Raw genomic sequence first — 24,626 nt, 5'->3', positions numbered from 1 at the left:
TTTACCTTTTAAAGTTAGTACAGAGCTTTTCTTGCATGGAAACTTTAACCTGCTGGTAATTTATCCCTTCCTCAACATACAGTGTATTAAATACCATTTTTAGCATTTATATTGTTACAGATAATAGAGGTTTTGTTAGGTATTAAAACTTATTTTTGATTTAAACCAATTTTCATACATAAAAAAATTTATTCTGTGTTTTATTCATATCATTTCTTTTTGAAAAACCTACAGCAGATTCACAGTGCAATAAAAATGAATCGACTATTGGACTTTCAAAGTAAAATTTCTTTATTCTTGCTCTTCTTTTGTTCTTTTTCCCCATCATTCTTAAGCAGAGTGCTTCCTTTTAAAATGTGTTCTCTTTATTGAATGCAATATCTGTGCTTATTCTTCTTGACATTTTAAAAATAAAAAATAATAGTACTCTTTATGCCTCAAATTAGAAGCATGACTCGCCCATTTTTTTCCTCCTGAATTTTCCTCTGTAGTTGTCTCATATTCTCTTATTTCTTTCTAATCATCCCTTCCTAAATTCTTTACACTCTGCCATTGGCTGAATTGCTGAACTTACTCTATTTTCTCTAAGTTCACTTTTAACAACTTATTAGTTAACTATAATTATTTTCAAAATACCATTTTTATAATCTTTTTTTTATTTAATAAAAATAAATCTCACTTCTCTTGGGTACCTGGATACTTTATTTAATCAGTGCCTTACATGTTCCCTCTTTAATACATAATTTATTAATCACCTTTCTCTGAAGTATTTTCTTTTTACTTATGAAAACCCAGACTATTGCTACTGACTGCATTTCTTTTCTATCTCTGATTCCTTTGCTGTTTGGTAGTAGCCTACTTACAAATTTGCAGCATATTTCTAGTAACATTGGAAAGAACATTGTAGCATCTCCCTTTTATTTTCTTTTAGCCTGAATTAGGTTAGATTTACCCACCAATATATTTCTTTGTTCTTAATCGCTCATTTTTTAAAAGATTTTTTTATAAATGTATTTATTTTAAAACATATCTTTTTAAAGAAAGAGATCATGGATGTAGATACAAAACTGCGTAAACATAATGATCACCTAGCAGTACACTGTGTCCATCACCCAAACTTTTTTTATTTTTTGGAGCCCCATTTACTTTATATTTTTTTATTGAGTTATAGTTGATTTGGAGCTCCATTTACTCCATTTTTTATTTATTTAAACAAAATTTTTTTATTGCACCCAAACTTTAATTCTAAAAAAAAAGCATCTGTGTCACAGCACAGTCCAGGCAGTTGTAATGATCATGGCAGTCTTCTTTCCAGCCTATTTTTTTATCATCCTCTTGTTTCTACAGTTTGTGAGAAGTAAAATATCAAAAAGGTGAAGGAATATAATATTTTTATTGAAAAGGGAGAGGGTAATCCAGATCTGGAAGATGAGAATTGATGAAAAGAGCTCATACATATAGTAAAGAATAAAGTGATGTTAAGCAGATGGGCTACCTTGGGGAATAATGGAAGATAAAGGTGAAGAGATCAGGGCAGTGAAGCTGTGGTGGTTTACAATCTGGCCATCCATTCCTTTATTTATCTTAATAAAGTGAGAGTTTTACATATCAGTCTCCATCCATGATTTTAGAAGTAACTCTTCATTCATGAAAAGAACCTCATATCCTCAGCCTGACATTAAAGGCTTTCTTCATTTTTGTTCATTTAATCTCTCCAATCTGATGTTTCATTGTCTTCCACTGTGGGTTTCCACTCCATGCACATTATTTATGGTTTTGTCATTAGTAATGATAATAAATGCATCATGGCCAAGAATGTAAAGTACTTTCACATATATGACTTCATTTTACCACCTCCTTCATGTACGCTGCTCATTGCCATCTATGACTTTTCAGTATGACAGTATCTTTCTTCTACATTCTCTCTGGAAATCTGAATCCTATACTCTATTCAAAACTCCCACCTCTATAAATCATTTCTTTTTTTCCTTTCTGGTTTTTCTTTCTATTTTTATTTTTATTTATTTATTATTGAAGTGTAGTTGATTTACAATGTTGTGTTAGTTTCAGGTGCACAACCAAGTGATTCGGTTTTATATATGTATATATATGCCTTTCAGATTTGTTTCCCTTATAGGTTATTACAAAATATGAAGTATAGTTCACTGTGGTTATCTGTTTTGTACAATAGTAGGTCCTTGTTGGTTATCTATTTTCTATATGGTAGTGTGTATATGTTAATCCCAAACTCCATATAAATAATTTCTTAAATTTAATTATAATATTACTGATAGCTACCATTTATCAAGCATCTAAAATGTCATAGGTAATTTATTTATAACTCACAAGAAGCCAATTAGATATTATTAATTCTCTGATTTTATACCTATGGAAACTGAGACACAGAAGGTTACTTCATTTGCCCAGAGCCTTGTGGTAAAGAGATGTTAGAGAAGAGCTTTTGCGCTTCATTCCTCCTGACTCCAAAGCAAGAGCTTTTACAAGCCATTCCAAAGATCCAGGCCGTCTCTATGTACTTTGTGTTCTCAGATTCCCATGATGCCTTTGAACAGTCTGTTTTATAAGCTTATTTCTGTCCCTTACACCTATGCTTTTTTCAGAGTGGAGGTTGAATCAAATTATTTTATAGTTCTTCTGAAATATATGAAAATTGTGAAATATATGAAATTTTGGTAACATTTCTCCAGAAAAAGTCTTATTTTTACCTATTTTCATATATTATTAAAGTATATACCTCACTCTATCTTTTTATTTTATATATTCTTAATTATTTCCTACTTTCATTCCTTCTGTTGTTCGTTTGTACATATATTGTATATGTATATGTATATCTACCTGTATATGTATTGGTCCTGCCATAGGTTTATCTATACTTTATTAATCTTTCAAACAAATGACTCTGGGTTTTTTTGATAATCTATCTTATCAGTTGCTGTAGTTATTTTATTTTTTCTAATTCCTTTGCGTTAATTCTTTTTATATTTTCTGAATTATTGAGTTCAAATAAGATGTTAATTTTTAATGCATGAATTCTCAACTTTATTCAACTAGCACAAATACACAGAGAAGGAAAACATTAAATTGTCAGAATGTTACATTGTCTTTCCTTATGTAGATGGAAAAGTTTTCAGAGCTGAGGATAGTTATACAGATTAATCTGAATGAGGTAAAAAATATATGATTTTTAGTTAACAGTGAACTAAAAATAGTATATGTACAGTTTTTTACTCTTTATAAATTTCTACACTTATTACCATATTTCTTTTTTCTTATAACAGATAGATTGAGAGATACACTTCAGTGGTTTATAGTATATTTAGAGAGCGATACAACCATTACCGCTATCTAATATTATTATATTTTAATCACCCTCTCAACAAACCCCACAGGCATTAAAAGTCACTCCCCATCAACCGCTACCCCAGGCCTGACAACCACTAATTTATTTTCTGTCTCTATAGAGTTACCTATTCTGGACATTTTATAAAAATGGAATTGTAGAGTATGTGGTCTTTTCTGACTGACTTCTTTCACTTGTCATAATGTTTTCAATGTTCAACCATGTTTTAGCATACATCAGTACTTTATTTCCTTTTATTGTAGAATAAAAATCTCTTGTATTGATATACCACATTTTGTTTATCCATTTATCAGTTGATGGACATTTGGATTGTTTCCAATTTTTGCTTATTATGAGTAATTCTGCTGTGAATATTTATGTACAAGTTTTTGTGGGGACATGCATTTCATTTCTCTTGGGTGAAAACTAAGAATGGAATTGCTGGGTCATATGGTGACTCAATATTTAACATTTTCAGGAACTGCCAAACTGTTTTCCACAGTGGCTACTTCATTTTAAAACCCCATCAGCAATGCACGAGGGCTTCAGGTTCTACACAATCAATTTCCATCAGTTTTTACTGTCCATCTTATTTTTATTATAGTAATCCTAGTGGGTGCAAAGTGGTATCTCATTGTGCTTGACTTTTTTCCCTTATGACTAACAACGTTGAGCATCTTTTCTTATGCTTATTGGTCATTTGTGTATCTTCCTGGACAACATGCCTGTTCAAGACCTTTGCCCAGTTTTAAACTGGGTTATTTATCTTTTTAGTTTTGAGTCATAATTGTCTTTTACATATTCTAGATACAAGTCCCTAATCAGATATGTGCTTTGGAAATAATTTGTCCCATTTTGTAGGTTGTTTTTTCACCTTTTCACTTTCTTGATGTCCTTTGAAGCTCAAAAGTTCTTTTTTTTTCTTTTTTTGGATGAAGTTCACTTGTTATTTTTCTTTTGTTGCTTGTGTTTTACTGTCATAGCTGAGAAACCATTGCCTAATCTAAGGTCATTAAGATATACTCCTATGCATTCTTCTAATAGTTGTACAGTTTTAGCTCTTACATTTAGGTCTACACTACATTTTGAGTTAATTTTTATATATGATGTGAAGTTTGATCTTCTTTCTTTTGCATGTGGAAATCCAGCACAATTTCTTTTTTTTTTTTTTTTTTTTTTTTTTTTGCGGTACGCAAGCCTCTCACTGTTGTGGCCTCTCCCATTGCGGAGCACAGGCTCAGCGGCCATGGCTCACGGGCCTAGCCGCTCTGCGGCATGTGGGATCTTCCCGGACTGGGGCACGAACCCGTGTCCCCTGCATCAGCAGGTGGACTCTCAACCACTGTGCCACCAGGGAAGCCCCAGCACAATTTCTTGAAAACACTCTTCTTTCCCCATTGAACAATTCCCTGGAGATTGGGCTTTTGGGGGAGCTCCAAAACCCATCTGTCCCCTCTGGTGGTTTCTGGGCTGTCTGTGTCCAAGGCTGCCACAAAGCTGGGGAAAGGGAGACATGATTGGTGCATGTTTGTTTTTTTATATTAATTTATTTTTTAATATTTATTTTATATTGGAGCATAGTTGATTAACAGTATTGTGTTAGTTTCAGGTGTATAGCAAAGTGATTCAGTTATACATACACATGTTTCTATTCTTTGTCAAGTTCTTTTCCCATTTAGGTTATTTGATTCTGCATGTAAACATATCATATGATATTTGTCTTTCTCTGTCTGACTTACTTCACTTAGTATGATAATCTCCAGGTCCATCCATGTTGCTGCAAATGGCAGTATTTCATTCTTTTTTTTTTAAATAAATTTATTTATTTTATTTATTTATTTTTGGCTGTGTTGGGTCTTTGTTGCTGTGTGCGGGCTTTCTCTGGTTGCAGTGAGTGGGGTCTACCCTTTGTTGCAATGTGTGGGCTTCTCAGTGCGGTGGCTTCTCTTGTTGCGGAGCATGGGTTCTAGGCACGTGGGCTTCAGTAGTTGTGGCACACAGGCTCAGTAGTTGTTGTTCGTGGGCTCTAGAGCACAGGCTCAGTAGTTGTGGCACGTGGACTTAGTTGCTCCACTGAATGTGGGATCTTCTCAGACCAGGGCTCGAACCCGTGTACCCTGCATTGCCAGGTGGATTCTTAACCACTGTGCCACCAGGGAAGCCCTATCTCATTCTTTTTAATGGCTGAGTAACTGGGATTGATGCATGTTAAAATGCTACAAAGTTTGCTGTTCTCAATGATATTCAGCATTTTTTCTTAATAAACACTCACTGGATTGTTACTAGAATTTGGTTAATTCCTAGAGTTTAGAAGAAAGATAATTTTGACCATTTTGCTAGTATTCTCATTGTTTTTAAAGAGGAGAAAATTTTGGGAAGTCCTTACTCCACCATTTAGAAATTATTCTCTATATCATTAATTTTTAATTGTCTCATGGTTTTTAATCTACACATTTGATGCCATAATATCTCTATTTCTGAATTCCCTATTTGAGGTCCTGTTAGTCAAGAAATTGTTTAGTAATTATTTTTAGTTTAAAGCATATGAGGAGTTTAGCAGTCTTTATTGTTGATTTTTAGTTTCATTTCATTGTGCTCAGAGCATGTGTTCATTATTAGTTTGATTCTTTGCTATCTCTTGAGACTTACTTTGTGGACTAGAACATGATCATTTTGTTAAATGTTTCATGTGTACTTAGGGAGAATATGCCTTCTATTTTGATGGCACCAATTTCTATATATTTCCTGTGTGTTGAGTTTTGTGTTTATTTTGTGGTTCTCATTATATTTGTTATAATTTTTTCTATCAGTTTGAATGGGTTAAGGTTGAAACTCACACAGTATAATCATGGATTTATTAATTTCTCCATTTAATTATGTCAAGTTTTGCTTTATATATTTTTAATCTATTATTGGCCATATACTATTTTTGTTTGTTTGTTTTTTGCGGTATGCGGGCCTCTCACTGTTGTGGCCTCTCCCATTGCGGAACACAGGCTCCAGATGCGCAGGCTCAGCGGCCATGACTCACAGGCCCAGCTGCTCCGCAGCATGTGGGATCCTCCCGGAACAGGGCACGAACTCGTGTCCCCTGCATTGGCAGGCGGACTCTCAACCACTGCGCCATCAGTGAAGCCCTGGGCATATACTATTTTAAGAGTTATATTTTATCTGTCAAACTGTTCATATTATCATATAATAGTGAGCCTTTTTATTTCTATGAAAGCTGTTTGTTTTGAAGTTTCTTTTGGCTAATATTAATGTTAATTTATTAATAAGGCAATTAATATTTTATGACTATTCACAAATAAAATTTTAGAACAAACACATCACCAAAATTATTTATTTAAAAAATCAAGACAGCTAGAGCTATGCAGTTTTCGTGATGGCCTTTTATTGTTAGCAGAGGCAAGAGTAGAATCCAGATCTTCTATTATAAAATTTCTTTCTACTCAGTTGTAACAGAGAAGGCAATAATTTTTGGTTCAAGAGAATATACTTTCTCAAATAGAGCATGAAAGTAAGAGCAGTAAACGATCTCTTAAATATGAATTCTCCTGAAGGGAAAGCATGTTTTACAGTATATGTTATGCTGAATTACCATGCTCAGCATATATGTCATGCCCAAACAATTCTTGTTTTATTTATGAGTATTTCTTAGAAGATGATATGAAATTTCTTCTATTACTAGTTTAAAATTTCATTCAGAAAACTAATTAATTTATATAGGAAATATATGCAAATGCTAAAAAAAAAATGAACCTATGCAGAATAAAGTAAAACTTAGTTTTCTTCCCACTCCTGAACTCATCACCAGTTCCCATGGCAGAAGTAACAGCATTCCTTCATTAATCTTTTAAGATGTATTCTGTGATTTACCATCACATTTTTCTAGGTCTAGAAAAATCTAGAAAAATCTTTTATTTTTTAACTTAAATGGTAGCATATCATGCACACGGTTCACATCTTGCTGTTTTCAACTTACAAAATATTGGAAGTTATTCCACATCAGCACATGCATATTAATCACATTCATTTACGTGACCTTATAATATTACACCCTGTGCCTATCATACATTATTTATGCAGCCATCTATTGAGGAATATTAATGTTGCTTAATCTTTTGCTACCAGAAATGATATTGCAAAGGATTTCCATCTTCATCTGCAAATTATCATATGTACAACTCTATCTTTACAAATGGACTTTCTTGATCAAATAGTGTAATATATATATAAACTTTTGATGGAATATTGCACAGTGATGCTACTTAGGGGTTATACTTTTGTTATCAATATACCAGAGTGCCTTTTGTCTACATTTTAATCAAAACAGTGTCTTATCAAATATTTTCATAGTTTTAAAATCCATTTATCATTTTATGACAGAAATTGAATACTTTTTAAAATTTCAAAGTTGTTTATATTTTCCTTTCTTTGAATTTTCTTTTTAATACCCTTTGCCCCGTTATTCATGTATTTTTTCTTGTCAATTTGTAGGAGCTCATATGTATTAAATAATTTAATCCTTTATTATATTGCAGATATTTTACCCAGTTTGCCTTTTGTCTTTTGACATTTTTTACATTGTTTTTTCTCCTACAATTTCTTCAGTAACAACAAAATTCATTTTTTTCTTTAGGTCTTCTATGATTTGTATCAAACTCAGAAAGGCTTTCCTCATTCTAGCATACTAAAAATAAAATAACACATTTATGTATGTAAGAAAAGTAGATACTTTTGAAGAAGCAGTCATTTTGTGATTTAAAAACTGTGTTCTTTAACATTATTCAATATAAGCTTCTCTAGCAAGTAGCTGCTGCACCTACAATTTACTACTTAACTAAGGGCAAACAAACTATAAGCCAAAGGAAGGGGAAGCTCTTCAGAGCTGTAATGTCCCTAGTTTCAGCATATGCTAAGAAATATCTGACTATTTTTGGTGTGTCATCATCCAGCCTTTTCTCTTACCCAGTATCTCTTTTGCTTATTCTTTTGAGCGATTTCTGGAACTTAATAGTCATAATAATTATTAAATATTTATTAAGATATTATTAAGTATTCACACTTTTAACTGTCAATTATCCTGATAACTTAGTATGTTATACACTTTATAAATTAAAATATTGAGGATCAGAGGGTCTGAGTAAATTTCTCAAATTTATACAGCTAGTTGATAGCAGAGCTCTGTCAACCCCCAGTTTCTGACTCCAAGTCTGTTACTTGCTGACTACATCACAGTTACTGCTACATTTGTGTTTACTGTGATGATTTTCAGCTTATAAAACAAATTTGCAGATGTCATCTAATTGGATTCTGATAGCAACAGTTTAAGTTAGATTGAAAGGTGGTTATTGTTAACCTCATTTTACAGGCAAGGACATTTAATTCCTGAAAAGATAAAGAATGTTTCTAAGCTAATAGTTGTTTCACAGCCAAAGCAGGTAATCAAATAAGGATTGCTGATCCAAAATTAGTTATTATTTCTTTTAAACAACTGTGCATCTAACACAACCTTTTTTTTTTTCTTTTACTTTAAAAACGCTAAATTTTGGATTTTAAATTTTATGAGTATTTGTTCTATTGGGAGCTTTCTGGAACTGGTTATTTTGTACATGTTTGGTATCTTGTATCAGTTAGCTATTACCACAGTAATGTTGTGCAATAAACGCCATAATACTATGCAATAAATATCCATAATACCTAAATGATATTAGGTATTATATCAACAATATACATAATGTTTGCTCACAAATTCTCAGGATTTCTGGACAGTTCTTATGGTCATGGCCAGGCTTGCTTATACTATGTGATCAGCTGAAGGGCAAGTAAATGACTCTGCTGATTGTGGCAGCATCTCTCCCACGCTAGCTGTCAGATGGTCTCTTAGGATGGATTCTCCACATTTAAATCACTCAAAACACATTTATTTAATGTGCTGGGCAGAGCTCCCTAAAGTAGATTCACCTCCAGTGAAAAAAAATGGCAGGTGACTTCCCTCCACCAAGGCAGCCAGCACCTTCTAATCTAAGACCTGGTATGTACTATGTATTCCCTGGTGCTAGGTGTTAGGGACAGTATAATGAGCAAGACAGATGAGATCCCTGTTTAAGAGAGTTTATAATCCAGTGAGGAAGATCAATGGCAAACACGGAAATATTGATTTTAAAGTGTATCTCAAAAAAAATAAATAGGCTATGATGGTATAGAATAATGGAGGTGTGCTTTTATTAGATAACTGATCAGGAAAGACCTCTCTGAGGAAATAAGATTAATAAGAACAGTAAACCTGGTTGCAATTGACAAAATCCCAGTTCAAATGAAGTTGAATAGAGTTAAGTGCATTGGCTCATATAATGAAAGTATGAGAAGTGTGTAGGGTATTTGAAGGAAGGAGCTAGTCTTAGGGGTAGTTGGAACTACAGATTTGAATGCCCTTAGGACATCATGGTCTCTCCCCTGGTCATCACTGCTTCTGTTTCTGAGGCTTTTTTTTCTCTTCTCCTACAATACCATGAGAAGACTTACACAAACTACAAGGGCATGAACTGACAACACTAGGCTGAGAAATCTGTGACCATAGAAGAAAAGAGACTCTTTCCCCTCAGCTTGAAAACTTCTCTGGAATTTTACAAACCCGTCTTCCTGACTTAGATCTCACATCCACCTCTTGAGTCAACCACTTTGGCCTGGGATAATTATAACAGCTCACATTCACAGACATGTATAGACTTGGGATAGGAAAACCAATTTCCCTAAAGAAAAGCACAAAAGGGTGGCACTAACATGGAAACAGGAGAAATCTTTGTGAACCTGGATCCCTCCCTCAAAATGTATATTCATCAAGTGAATTCATGTCTAACCCATATTAGTATGTCCAATGGTAATTGGTATAGGACTTAATACATTTCAAAATGATAACATAATTTTTTTAACTTTGGGGTATTAAAATTTCTTTCTTTTAGGTACAAAAATATAAAACTTTAATCTCATATTTGTTTTCAAAGCTTTTTCTGTTTCTCCCTACTCAGGCCTGGTCCAGGATTAAAATCTAGTGGGGGAAGAGTTGTAGACATGATCTTCTTTGGTTGTAGAGAGAGCCACCATCTTCCCTCATGGAGAGTATTCACTAATTATCAGCCCAATAATTGTTTTTTGTTGAATCTCTCTCCTTTATGGATCTAGAGTCATGTGATGGGCTAAGAGTGGCAGCGTTAGTTTTATTCACCTCTTAGCAATTCCTATGGTGATGTTTCTGAAGTTTAGATTGTCAGCTGAAACTACTTTAAAACAGAAAGTCTTACATTTTGTCTTGGAATTGCAACAATTCTTGTATTTTAAAATCAGAATCAGGTGTATAAAAATTCAAAGAATAAAGACATTTATATGTTATTTTAATAAATACAAATAAACGTAAGTTTTTCAAGTTTCTTTTACATTTTGGATTAAAAGAAATTGTTCCTCTAGTGAGAGAAAATTACATAATAAATTATACTTTTAATTAAATGGATTTTGACCTCAAGCACTTTATTCCACTTACTAAGCCTATAAATATTTTCATAAGCCTATTAAAATAAATTTATTTTCAGATCCTTTTGAAGCATTCATCATCTTTTCAATTCGCCATGAGATCAGAAGGATTGATCTTCATAAAAGAGACTATAGTTTACTTGTTCCTGGATTGAGAAACACAATAGCACTTGATTTTCACTTCAATCAAAGTTTACTTTATTGGACAGATGTTGTAGAAGACAGAATATACCGGGGCAAGCTTTCTGAAAGTGGAGGTACATCTATTACAATGTTGACTTAACGTTCAGATTGATTTCTAACTGAAAATTCCAGAAAAGTATGCTGTAATCAGAAGGAATTTTGATTAATCTTTGGCCTTTGGTTCTTCATCTTCTCCCTCATATGTGTAAAACCAGGGATGTGAAGTGTATGTGTGAAGATAGGGGAGGGAAGTGGTGAAGGCCTGTACCGTTCACACCATTTTCAAGTTGTGAACTTTTTCAGGCATATTCGGTGAAGAAATTTATTTACAAGAAAAAAAAGGCACTGTCTCCTACATACTAGTAGTCATATTTTTGTCAGTTAACATAGCTTGTGTTTTATTTGGTTTTCACCTTTCAGCATAATTCAAAATAATAATGAATTATTACAAAGATTACAAATATGAGCTAAATATTTTTTTCCCATGATTTGACATCTCTTTTCTCCAATCTAGGCCATTCTTTAGTAGCAAGGCCTTGAGATTAATATACGTAATAATTCTCTTGAAAATTTTAGATCTGTGTAGCATTCCAAAGGCCAGGTATTTCTATCACCATCTAAATTCCTCCTTAAATCACCTATACAATTTTGGAAAAATATAGTATTTGAACACACTATATAATTATGATCCGTGATATTGCAAGGTACTGTGTCATATTGCAAGGTACTGACTTCAAATGATGGATTTAGATCCATGACTTTAGATGGTTAACTATTCAAAAAACCACACTATTAAAAAGTCTAACAAAAGCACTGGCAATGTCATAAATTATAAAGAGCGATCCTATTAGAAAAAGGATTGTTTTTTAAATATACATATATATATATATTTAATTCCAAAATAAATTAAGGAATGGATAAATAAGAATAGTGCTGGGTATTACCAAATTGCTTATTTTTATTTAGACCACACTACTGCCTTCTTCTCTTATTTGCAAACATGTTTTATCCTGCAAGCCATCTTATGGCTTGCAGGATATATAACATGCAAGCCATAAAACTTGGCTTATGGTGTGGAGGTGGGTGATTTGGGGCTTTTGTTAAGGTTAAATGCAGCAAGAGTGATCTTATCAGGCATGCTTCAAAAAAAGAGTGGGTGCTGACTAGCTATGATGCATGTTACCCCAGGCGGACTTTTTCTTTTTATTCTGCCCCTGAAGATCAACGTTTGAATTAAATTGCACCAGTTTTAACCAGCACATCATTATTATTTCCAAAATCCCTTGTTCTGACTAAAAAGTCAGAAGCACGAAATAACTTTTTTGCAACCTAAACATTGTTATTAGCCTCAGAGTTGTTTTAACATTTTGTTATACTGTCACTGAAAGGATTTAAGAGATTAAAAAACTCTGCTGGGAAAGATCAGTGATTCTAAATTTGGGGCCTTCTTAGTTTCCTCTGTGCCAGGTAACACTTTTGCACTATATCTCTCAAGGTTAATCTAATGTTAAGTACTTCATATTGCTAATAAGTAGGCTTTTTCCTTTGTGTTTAACGTGTTCCTTGAATGGGTGCAAGTGTTGGTTTCTCTTTTTTTGTAGGTGTCAGTGCCATTGAAGTGGTTGTGGAGCATGGCCTGGCTACCCCAGAAGGACTAACAGTTGACTGGATAGCAGGCAACATATACTGGATAGACAGCAATCTGGACCAAATCGAAGTGGCCAAACTAGATGGTTCCTTAAGAACTACACTCATAGCAGGAGCTATGGAACACCCCAGGGCCATCGCTTTGGACCCAAGATATGGGTAAAGAAGTTTGCGTTTCACAGATTCACTTTGGCATAAAAAATAATCTTTCAAATTAATACTGAATTCTATTATCTCATAAATTATGAGTCATAGTGCTTATTTTGTGCATGTAAATATGTGTGTATATATACTTGTGCATAGTTGTGTATATATGTGTGTGTTTATATGTACATATACAATTACATACATACATAGTTGTGTGTGTGTGTACATATATCTATATATACATAGCTATAAATATAGATATACCTCAACCAGTTTTAGTTTGTTACCATGAATTTTGTTATAGGATTGCTTACATAGGTACTTTTAGAGGATAGAACTTTTTTTCTAAACGTGGGCATTCAGCCCCTTTGGAAGCTATTGTAACTCTATTTTAAGCAGTAATTTAATGAATTTCTTTTTGACCTGCCAAAGAGATGCTGTAATTGTTTCTAAGGGTTGCAAACCACAGTGTTTGGTCCAAACAGTCACCAATGTTAACCACCTCACCCTATATCTATATTGATACTTGTATATACTTGGAGTTAGTTTGAAAGAATATTAGAATAAGCTTGAAAGAGTCCAGTATTGAGATGCTAACTACTGGGATATTTGAAGGACAAGACACATGATTCTGGAAAACAAGGTCAAATGTATAATTCAGGTCATTGCCCCCACTGTTTCCCTGTGTTCCTTTGTGAAAGAGCAGAAGAGAGACAGTGGATTGTCTTCCCTTAGATTTCAGTTTTCTCTTTCGTAAGTCAGGGATAATAACTTCTTTATAATTAGGTTGTTTTGAGGAGCTGGGAAAATGTGGAAGATAATATATAACTCATCTACATGGGAATGCTTTGCTCTTGGTGTTAATTGTTTATTTCTTTGGTAATTATTTCGTTAATCCAAAATCATTGTCAAGTCTAAAGGATGGTAGAAAGGAAATTTTTTTTGGCTCTGTACCTTTAAGTAATACAAAGTCTAGGGAGGACCAAGGCAAGGGGGGAGTCAGCCAGGAGGGACTTTAATGAGAAGAAGAAGAGAGAAAAGGGAGCCTTGTGTTTAAGTCAGCTTCCTGGCCCACACTCTCTGCTTTGTGCCCTGGTTTATGCCCAAGACCCAGAAATCAATAGATTGGGAAGTCTGTTTGTTTTCCTTTTCCTCAATTCAGATACAGAAATTAAAGGGACAAGGCAGCTTGTCTAGACCAAGGCTCCAAACTGGCAACTCTCATTGCTGTGTTTGTTTTACCTTCCACAGAGTTTGACATTTATTTGAATTAGTTGCCAAAATTTAAAATATTGAAAGATTTTGTATACAACTCTGGATTTCCGGCTTCTTTCAAAAAAGTAGGGAGATCTGGCCACAATCAACAGAGCAGCAATTGTATCTTTTTTTTTTAAACATCTTTATTGGAGTATAATTGCTTTACAATGGTGTGTTAGTTTCTGCTTTATAACAAAGTGAATCAGCTATACATATGCATACATCCCCATATCCCCACCCTCTTGCATTTCCCTCCCACCCTCCCTATGCCACCCCTCTAGGTGGTCACAAAGCACCGAGCTGATCTCCCTGTGCTATGTGGCTGCTTCCCACTAGCTATCTATTTTACATTTGGTAGTGTATATGAGTCCATCCCACTATGGAGAACAGTATGGAGGTTCCTTAAAAAACTAAAAATAGAATTATCATATGACCCAGCAATCCCACTACTGGGCATATACCCTGAGAAAACCATAATTCAAAAGATACATGCACCCCAATGTTCATAGCAGCACTATTTATAATAGCCAGAACGTGGAAGCAACCTAAGTGTCCATCGACAGATGAATGGAAAAGAAGATGTGGCACATATATACAATAGGATATTACTCAGCCATAAAAAGAAATGAAATTGAGTTATTTGTAGTGAGGTGGATGGACCTAGAGACTGTCATACAGAGTGAAGTAAGGCAGTTGTATCTTCTAGCCTGGAGGTATGTCCTCCAGTTTACATGGTTTACGCTTTGCCCATTTCACTCATTACCTCCTGTAATAACAGTTCACTAGGAAGAGGTCATCTGTGTCTAATGAAAAATTCCCTTTTTCAAACAGAGTCTCCCTGACGTTACGAGTAGATTGCCAATCTTGACCCCTTACTTCCCACAGAGGTCCATCATCAACAGAGGTTTTTACCCTCAGTGTAACAGCTACTGGTGTGAACTTTTCACCTATTAGACCTATCTGTGTTGTACCAGCACCGTATCTGCATGAGAAACGTTCTGTATAAGGGAAAGTGGTATTTTGGAGAAAGTTGTAATTTTAGCAAGTATACCAACATGGTAGGAGAACTGCTTCCCAAAAAAACAAATGGCACACAGAGAGAAAAAAACAAATAAATAAAACAGGTGTATAAAAATCTTGAAAATAGTCTGATCAAGCAAAGCAGTAGATCTGGGAATTGAAGCTTCTTTTCCTATAGCTTGGAACTGACAATGCTTAGAATAAACTTATTTATCTCAGCTTGTTTGGGGAATAGGCAACCTGAGAAGAGAAAAAGAAAACAGAAACGCAAAAGGCACACAACCCACAAATGCTATTTAAATGAAAATATCAGGCACTATTTCAGTGGTATAAGGGGATTTCCAGAAGTAAAATATTCTCTAAGAGTTGAAAGTTAGTATAGGAAGCTAGCCTCTGAGGAAGGAAAACTTGATAATGCTTCTGAGAAAGTTGATGTCCTCCATTGCTACTACGAAATTGTGAGGCTAATTAAGATAATGACAGTGGTAATAATTTTATTTAATGGGTGAAGAAATAGCACTTGTAAAATTGTTTCTGGTGTAAATGACCAAAGTTCAAATGGCAGTACCAATTCACTAAGTCTAGGAATAAATTAAAAGTTTGACAGGTTTGGGTATCATATGATATGATAGAATTTTTATTATTAAAAATTATTTTATAAAGGATTGATATGGTTAAATATGAGGTTCATGTAAATACCTTTAGATCCCAGTTGTAAACTTAAATTTAAAATATAGCAATTAAATTTTTTAAATGTAGTGCAAATATTAAAATTTATTTTCAGGTTTATTGGAGATTTTGGTGAAAAGTTCATAGACATTTTTAAACATTGGACCTTTCATAAAGTAGGCTGAGAGACTAGTAAAAATAAGTATTCCCCTATTTCTCACATTATTGATGAAATAGGTAAGACATTTAAACTCCAAAGACATTTAAACTTTTTTTGAAAAATTTTATTTTAGGATAAACCCATTGGATAATTTTTCGAGAAATATAGTTTGTGTAAATGCTGTTACCTTTCCTACTAGATCATAAGCTTTCTGATGGCAGAGTTGCTTCCATGTCTATGAAATCCTTCACTGCCCTTGATATATATAATTGTGCTCAGTAAGTGCTTGTTCAGTAAATTAATGCATATGAACAGACCTTTATTTTACATGAAACTTACCAGAACTCAAGGATACACCTTAAAGAGTGAAGTATGCAGTAAAATACGCTAATGGGCAATAATGATTATTATAATCAATGATTATTATAATAATAATAATGAATGAAAGAAAAAGTTTGCAACCAGCCACTTTGTTCCCTCAGCACAGCTGAGAAAAAAAGCAGGCTATAACATTAAACCGATAAAACACGTTTACATCACATGATCTTCTGAAGCAGTCAAGGTCTTTGTGACCTTTTTTAACAAATCTTAAAAAAGAAATGTTTTAATCAATACTTTGCTTCCTCAACATAGAATCCACAGACCTTCATTTTACATTATGAGACATGTTTGCTATCATGTCACATTCCTACAGTATTCTGGGTTTTGACCCAGTGTCCCAAGTGACAAGTTATTCCAAGATGCTAAATTGGGAATCTTAGGGAGGAGCTATTTTTCTTTCATTCCATTTTAAAGGAATACACTTATTGCTGCAGTGACCTGAAATAGTACTTGAATCTCCTCTAAACATCAAGCTTATTATTAGGGAGTAACAAGCACCAGGGAGTTCAGAATCTATAGGGTACTCACTTCAGTTCTTGAACTTGCATTGCCTTTATGCTCCTGTAACTGCATGGTGTCTTCTTGCTTCTTTGCTGGTATTTAGTTTTCATTTGTCATAATAAATGGACTCTGCTATAACCATTGCAGCTGGTGAAAGCAGATATAGTAATTGTGAAGATTAGTGAGACATCTAAATAAAATTTTAATTTTATCTGGGCATGTTTCTAAATGAAACTAATAACATTGTTGGTTTCAGAAGGCCTAAAGATTATAGATAACCTCCATTTTCTTTGCCAAGATCCTTTATTTTCACCTTCTGCACCTTGACCTGATAGATTATAATAGCTCTTTCATGCCCATAATGGTACAAGTTGTTCATGGTCCATTTACTCAATTTAATCCTGATACAGACTAACCTGTGAATGCAGGAACTATAGAATCAGTAGACTGTAGTCTCTTTTTTAAAAGCAATCATGGTTGAACATTTCCATACGTCCTGTAAGAAGGGATATTCACTCTTTGTATACTTGAAGAAATAATGCAGTCATTGAAATGCTAATACATTTTAACCATAAAAAGAAAGTAATAAGGGAAAAATGATTCTTTTAAAATACCACATTGTAAAGTGTACAAGAGTGCCTAGAATTTTATGAAACAATGATCCTTGAAATTAACTTTTAAAATTGATTGTTAACTGACTATTGTCAAGGTTAAGAATATTTTTAAGGAAACTAATTCTAGAACATGTATTTTATAAAAAGTGTTGGAAATTTCCCACCTAAATTAACAAAAGATAGGACTCTGGTGACCACTGCAGAAGAAACAGCTTAATACTGCTATGTTTAGTGAAGAAATGAAGGGACCACTTATTTTATAATTCCTCAGAGTGTCCCAAGCCATACATTTTTGTCCACTAGAAACATGCATTTGAAAGTCTACAGTGTCTATTTCTGGTAAACCTACATATAGAGAATGCAGAATTGCAGGGTTACTTATATGCATGTTGGGAATTGCTGCAACCACATAAGGCAGAAGAAGGTAGAAAGTTAAAAGAGAGACACCGATTCTCTATTTGTTATACAGGCAAAAGACAGTGTTTCAGAAGTCTTTGGGTCATCAATCCAGAGTGTGGAGTACAGTGTTCTCTAGATCTAGTGGGATCTTATCCACAGATACTCAGACTACCTATGACTCTCAAATTCAGGGATTTTGTTTTCAGGGATTATTTTTCCTAATCTTTTTCAAACTTGCAAATCTCTCTACTTTACCTTGTTTGTCAAGATATCATCATAAATTTAATCGATGCTAGGTTGGTCTTGTTTCTTCAAATAATCTTAATTTTTTAATGTTACGTTTAAAGGGAAGCTGATAAGTAACAACCTGGTGTCAGTGAAAAGTTGTGTGCATCCAAAGTTAAATTTGAAGTGAGACACATAATTCATTTCATATTCATCGTTTTCAAGAAAGGCATTCAACTACTTAACCAAATAGCCTACCAGCTTTATATTAATTAGCCTTTGTTTTATTTTTCATTTAATTAGCAACAGATTACATATGATAACTTATAAGCAATATATAGTACTGATATTTCCAGATAATTAGCACTTTCTCATATAAAACAATCCTATTCTTAAGCTTTAGTCTTTTCAGAAAAAGATTCCCAACAATAAGATTTTATAAATGTTCTCTGGTACATTTTAAAAAATTATCTATTTACTTAATTTTGGGTTAGTTACACTTTTAAACTTTTATTTTAGAAATTTTTAAATACACAAAATAAAAGGAGTTGTAAAATAAATTCCCTCGTATCTATCACCCAGCTTCAACAATTACCAATACATTGTCCTCTGATATATTAATGTTCATCTTTATTCTTCCCCAACAGTTTGTGTCACTTATTCAAATATTTGGTGGTTAAACAATGAATGATTTAGATCTTGTTTTTGTGGATATACTCCCACCACCAGAGCTATGGAAACTCCTAAAGATGCTAATGAAACAAAAACTTTTTTTTTTAATATAAACTCATTTTTTTAGAGATATTCTGTGAGATAAACCTATTCTATGACCTACTCCTCTGAATTTTTTTCTCATGGCTTTGACTCATGCTTACTTTGTAAAACTAAGCTACCTTCACATACATGCTGTTGTAACATTTAAACATTGACGTTAGTATTAATTCTCATTCTTTCTTTCCCTCTGTGTGTGTGTGTGTGTCTGTCTCTCCATTTCTTTAATAGTTTGGAATGACTTTGAATTTTGCCTTTAAAAGAATATTCTCTCTGAATATGTGTGTGGATGCTTGTGTAAACACCAATGTTTCTATGTGCTAGCCATCCTGTGTGCTAAATTGTTTACATCCATTACCTCATCAAATACTCCGATCAGTGGTACTGTTAGAGTTTTTATTTACAGATGAGCAAACGGAGGCTGAGATTAAGTACGCTGGAATCAGTGACAGATCGAAAATTTGATTGCAAGCTTGTCTGATGCAAAAACATATGCATTGCCACCATTCAACACTGACACAATTATTTAATGACATTTTTTGAAGGTCTAGTACTTAAGTTGTATGGGAACCTACTCATCAAGAAGGTCAATATCTTCTTGACCACACATGCCTTTAGCACACATACTTACTAAATTCTATAATGTTTGGTATTGTCTTCCAGTCATTTCATATTTGTAATTCCCATATCCTATAAGAGATTATATACCTCTCAAAAATTGAGGTCATAATGAACACTTAGTTTACATCACTCCACATTTCCTTAAATGGATATAATAAATTTTTTTAAAGAGGAGAAAGTTTGAATTGCATTTTGAATTTTGTTCCAGAGGATTGTTTCATTTTTCCAAGATATCCACCAAATTCATATACCTAAGGATCATTCATATTAATGGAAGAATTGCAAAATAGCAAGGCTATATACAATTATAATGAAAACAAATTTATGTTTACTAGTAACTTTACCACTTCTGACCAAAATGTTGTCAGAACTGATAATAGGAAAATTTGTTGGACTGTCACTGTCTCTCCAGTTCTTTGCATTTTCTCTCCCCAAATCTCCATGCTGTCCATTGGGTTGGTTCTATTACCAAGGTAGAGAAGGCAACTACCATTTATTGATTACCAACCATGTTCCTACTCCAGTACCAGATGCTTTCCCTTTGTTATTTTATTTAGTGACATGATATTAAAGAGTTAGATGTTAAAAGCATGAGAACAGAAGTTAAGCTATCCAGTTTCCCAATTCCATCTGCCACTTGCTGGCCATATAACCTGGTCAAGTAATTTAACTTCTCTAAGCTTGTTTTCTCATCTGTAAAACATGGATAACTTTAGCCATGGCCTCATGGTGGATTAAATGAGATAATCTATATAAAGCTCTGAAAATAGTATTTAACGTATAGTAAGCACTCAAACATTAGCCAGTTGTAATAATTGTGGAATTGTTGTGTAACTATATTATAATACTATAGAAACATGCATCAGCAGTTTAGGCCACAGTCAATGAAACGTAAACTATTGCCTAATAGCCTTAGAAATCAAATGCACAACATGAAACATTTGATGCCTATCGTGTGGAACTGTTTAAACACCATGAATTTGTAGAGTTACAAGTAGTTAGTAAAAAATAAATTGTATTATAACACTTGCATGTTTGTATAAATCAAAATATATATCCTTCTGTTTCTCCTCTGTACCCTCTGTCATATGATCTGTTCCATTCATGTGAATCTAAATATCATCTCCATGCAGAATACTTTCAAATTCGTGTCTCCAACTCTGCCACCTTCACTGAACTTCACCTTGGTGTACCACACGGGTTCCTGGAAATCTCCTTTTTTATGTCTTAACATCTCAAGATCCAAAAATTCAAAACTAAACTTTCAGTTGCTATCCACACCCATGCACACTCAATTCCCAGCTCTTAAAATCTGTTTCTCTTCCATTTTTCCCATTTCACTTAATGGGTTCCCTGCACACCCTCTGTCTGTCCTTACTCTGAGTATGCCAAAACAAGAAACTGACAGTCATCCATAATTCTGTTCTCTACTTCATTCCCTACATCCAATTATCATTTAGTCCTGGCACTTAGTTCTACCTCCAAAATATTCCTGGAATCCATTCACTTCACTGCTATCACCATATCCCAAACCACTACCGTCTTTGCCTGGTCCTTTAAAATAACCACCTGATGTACCCATTCTCCTGCCTCTCTATAATCCACTTGTATATGATATCATGTTTCTCCCCTGCTTAAATGTACTTCTATTCCCTTGGAGTAAAATCCCAAATAATTACCTTACCCTGCAAGATCACCCTCTTCAGCTTCACCTTCTGCCCCTTTTCTCCTCACTGCCCCATTTCTGATACATTGGCCTTATTTCTGTTCCTCAGTCACCCACTTTTTTCCCCCATTAGGGCTTTTGTATCTGCTGTTTATTTTTCATGTCCTGCTCTTTATACTGCTCTCCTCACCTCTCAGATTCACTGTAAATATTACCTCCTCAAAGTGCTTTCTTTTCCTGATTACCTTCTCTAAGTAGATCACACACCTGCTATTCTCTCTCATAACAAAATTATTCTTGCACATATTTCAGTTGCTGTAATTTTATATTCATGTGTTTATTTAGTCTGTCTCCCCCACTGGACTATAAGCCCTGTGAGGGTAGATAATGCATCTGTTTCTCTTGTGATTGTTTACCTAGACAGTGCCTAGCATGTCATAGGCACTCAATAAATATTTGTGAATTGAATGACTGAAATGAGTATTCTTTCCTTTTCTTCAGAATTCTTTTCTGGACAGATTGGGATGCCAACTTTCCTCGCATTGAATCTGCCTCCATGAGTGGTGCTGGGAGAAAAACCATCTACAAAGACATGAAAACAGGGGCTTGGCCTAATGGACTCACTGTGGACCACTTTGAAAAAAGGATAGTTTGGACAGATGCCAGGTTTAGAAAATGATTTTTTTTCTTTATTTTCTGTTACCTTCCTCAGATAATATTTACAAAATAAAAATTGTTCTCATGTGCACGTATCATGTATACACACATTGACATCAGTGGTGATTTTTGTTTGTTTTCATTATGATGGCTTTTTTTTTAATGTTTCTACAAATCAGATACAGGCCCATAAAATATTTTTTATACAAATTTTTTGTCATTTATCTAAATAGTATAAGCACATCACTGGACTATCTGAATGAGTTTTGATATACTACTGATGCATTTCCTTTTCTGTAGGTCAGATGCCATTTATTCAGCCCTCTATGATGGAACAGGCATGATAGAAATCATCCGAGGTCATGAATACCTTTCTCATCCCTTCGCCGTGTCTCTATATGGGAGTGATGTCTATTGGACGGACTGGAGGACCAACACATTGTCAAAAGCCAATAAGTGGACAGGGCAGAATGTCAGTGTGATTCAGAAAACTAGTGCACAGCCATTTGACCTTCAGATATACCATCCCAGTCGTCAGCCACAGGGTAAGTGCTTGTTATAAATTAACCACCAGAAATATTTTTACCTTAATCATATAATATTCAAACTGTAAAATAACTTTTGTAAGTTAACAGTTATTAATATTTTATGTATTGTATGATGGAAGTGGTGCCAGCCTTTATTTTAATTAGCTCAGGTTTTATTTCTTTGCTTTTTATTTATTTTACACACAAATAGAGAAATCTTAGAAATTATATGTTTTAACCCAAGTCCCCCAATTTTTAGTCACTGCTATTGCATCAGTAAAATATACTGTGGGAAGCTGTGGAATGTCTTCAGATTTGGAGTGTATTACCTAAATATGATCAGTAAATTAAAGGAAGACACCAAGGACACATTTATGTTGGCCTGCAAATGGTCACTGTGCAGTATATTGGGAAGAGAGGGAAGAGTGTATAATAAAGGATAAACCATCTGCTTTGAGCTTTTCTATTTTAAGAGAATTCAGTTCACTTGGACATGTGTGTTACCTATCCCCATGTATTCCACATTTTGGTCAGTAGTAATCTCTACCTTGGTTTTGTGATTTCATTTCCTCCACTCAATCCTTGTCAGGGTTAATTCTAAGCCTCACATTTCTTTTTCTCTCTCTTTTGTTTCTTTTCCCCAGGGTACCATGGCCATTCTGTGTAACATCAGCTCATTCTTTTATACCTATTGCCTGACTCTTCCCCATCATGATATATGTCATAACATATGGAAATCTCATTCCAATGCAAATAATGTTCCCATTATCATTAGCATATTTTTGTTTGAGACTTATGATACTCAAATGACAAGCTCTTTCTCAAAGAGAATACATTTTCTCCTTTTCTCCCTCTTTCAGTGTAGAGTAAGCAGATCTTACACTTTCTTGGCATTTCTGGTCTTATGGACCACACTTCAAGATTTATTTTAAATTTATGTGGTATTGTCTTATTTTAGACATGATTAAAAATACTCACCTCTGTGGTTGAAAAATTCTATGTCTGTCCTGTGTCTTTCTTCAATATTTGGCCTTAATTCTCCCTTGAAACTATTTCTCCTATCAAAATGTCCTCATTGGTAAAATTTTCTGTGCTCTCTCTCTGACTTACTCTGATTAAATCTAGTTACCTTTGCAGAAACTAGAAATTTCTCACTTTTAATTTTCTTATATAGTTGATCCTTCTTTGTCACATGGGATTTTCTACATACCCTAAATTATATGAGCAGTCACCTTAATCCTTTCCTATTACCGTTAGCTCCTCTACTCCTTTCATCCTACAGACGTGCAAAGCATGAGAACATTAAAGGGAGAAAACAGCTTAGTCATTTTTGTGCCTAATAGGTATTCAATAAATATACTGGATTTAACTAAATTGAAATAAGGCAAGAAATCATGATTCTGACCAGAATATGCCACTAGTACAATAAAAAAGATACCCTTCTCTAAGACATAGAGATTGCCAACAAACACATGAAAGGATGGTCAACATCACTAATCTTTAGAGAAATTCAAATCAAAACCACAATGAGGTATCACCTCACACCGGTCAGAATGGCCATCATCAAAAAATGTACAAACAATAAGTGCTAGAGAGGGTGTGGAGAAAAGGGAACCCCCTTGCACTGTTGGTGGGAATGTAAACTGATACAGCCACCATGGAGAACAGTATGGAGGTTCCTTAAAAAAACTAAAAACAGAGCTACCATATGACCCAGCAAGCCCACTACTGGGCATATACCCTGAAAAAAACCATAATTCAAAAAGACAAATGCACCCCAATGTTCATTGCAGCACTATTTACAATAGCCAGGACATGGAAGCAACCTAAGTGTCCATTGACAGATGAATGGATAAAGAAGATGTGGCACATATATACAATGGAATATTACTTGGCCATAAAAAGAAATGAAATTGAGTTATTTGTAGTGAGGTGGATGGACCTAGAGTCTCTCATACAGAGTGAAGTAAGTCAGAAAGAGAAAAACAAATACAGTATGCTAACATATATATGGAACAAAAAAAAAAAGGTTCTGATGAACCTAGGGACAGGACAGGAGTGAAGATGCAGAGGTAGAGGATGGACTTGAGGACACAGGGAGGGGGAAGGGTAAGCTGGGACAAAGTGAAAGAATAGCACTGACATATATACACTACCAAATGTAAAATAGATAGCTAGTGGAAGCAGCTGCATAGCACAGGGAGATCAGCTTGGTGCTTTGTGACCACCTAGAGGGGTGGGATAGGGAGGGTGGGAGGGAGACACAAGAGGGAGGAGATATGGGGATATA

At 34.2% G+C, this 24,626-nt stretch overlaps 1 protein-coding gene across 1 annotated transcript in view; it reads left to right on the top strand.

Moving 5' to 3' along the window:
* The window catches only part of LRP1B (LDL receptor related protein 1B), a 1,787,379-nt gene that overhangs the window by 1,166,351 nt on the left and 596,402 nt on the right, over window positions 1–24,626 (top strand). Inside the window, exons 24-27 of the mRNA XM_024744102.1 lie at window positions 10,951–11,148; window positions 12,676–12,880; window positions 21,654–21,818; window positions 22,110–22,354. Of these exons, the coding sequence (XP_024599870.1) occupies window positions 10,951–11,148; window positions 12,676–12,880; window positions 21,654–21,818; window positions 22,110–22,354 (813 nt within the window). The remainder of the gene's footprint in view (window positions 1–10,950; window positions 11,149–12,675; window positions 12,881–21,653; window positions 21,819–22,109; window positions 22,355–24,626) is intronic.

This window comes from Neophocaena asiaeorientalis, unplaced genomic scaffold (genome assembly GCF_003031525.2).
Source record: "Neophocaena asiaeorientalis asiaeorientalis breed wild unplaced genomic scaffold, Neophocaena_asiaeorientalis_V1.1 scaffold11, whole genome shotgun sequence".
NCBI lineage: Eukaryota > Metazoa > Chordata > Mammalia > Artiodactyla > Phocoenidae > Neophocaena > Neophocaena asiaeorientalis.
Note: the sequence above shows the minus strand (reverse complement) of the source record. Positions and strands in the feature narration are given on the sequence as shown.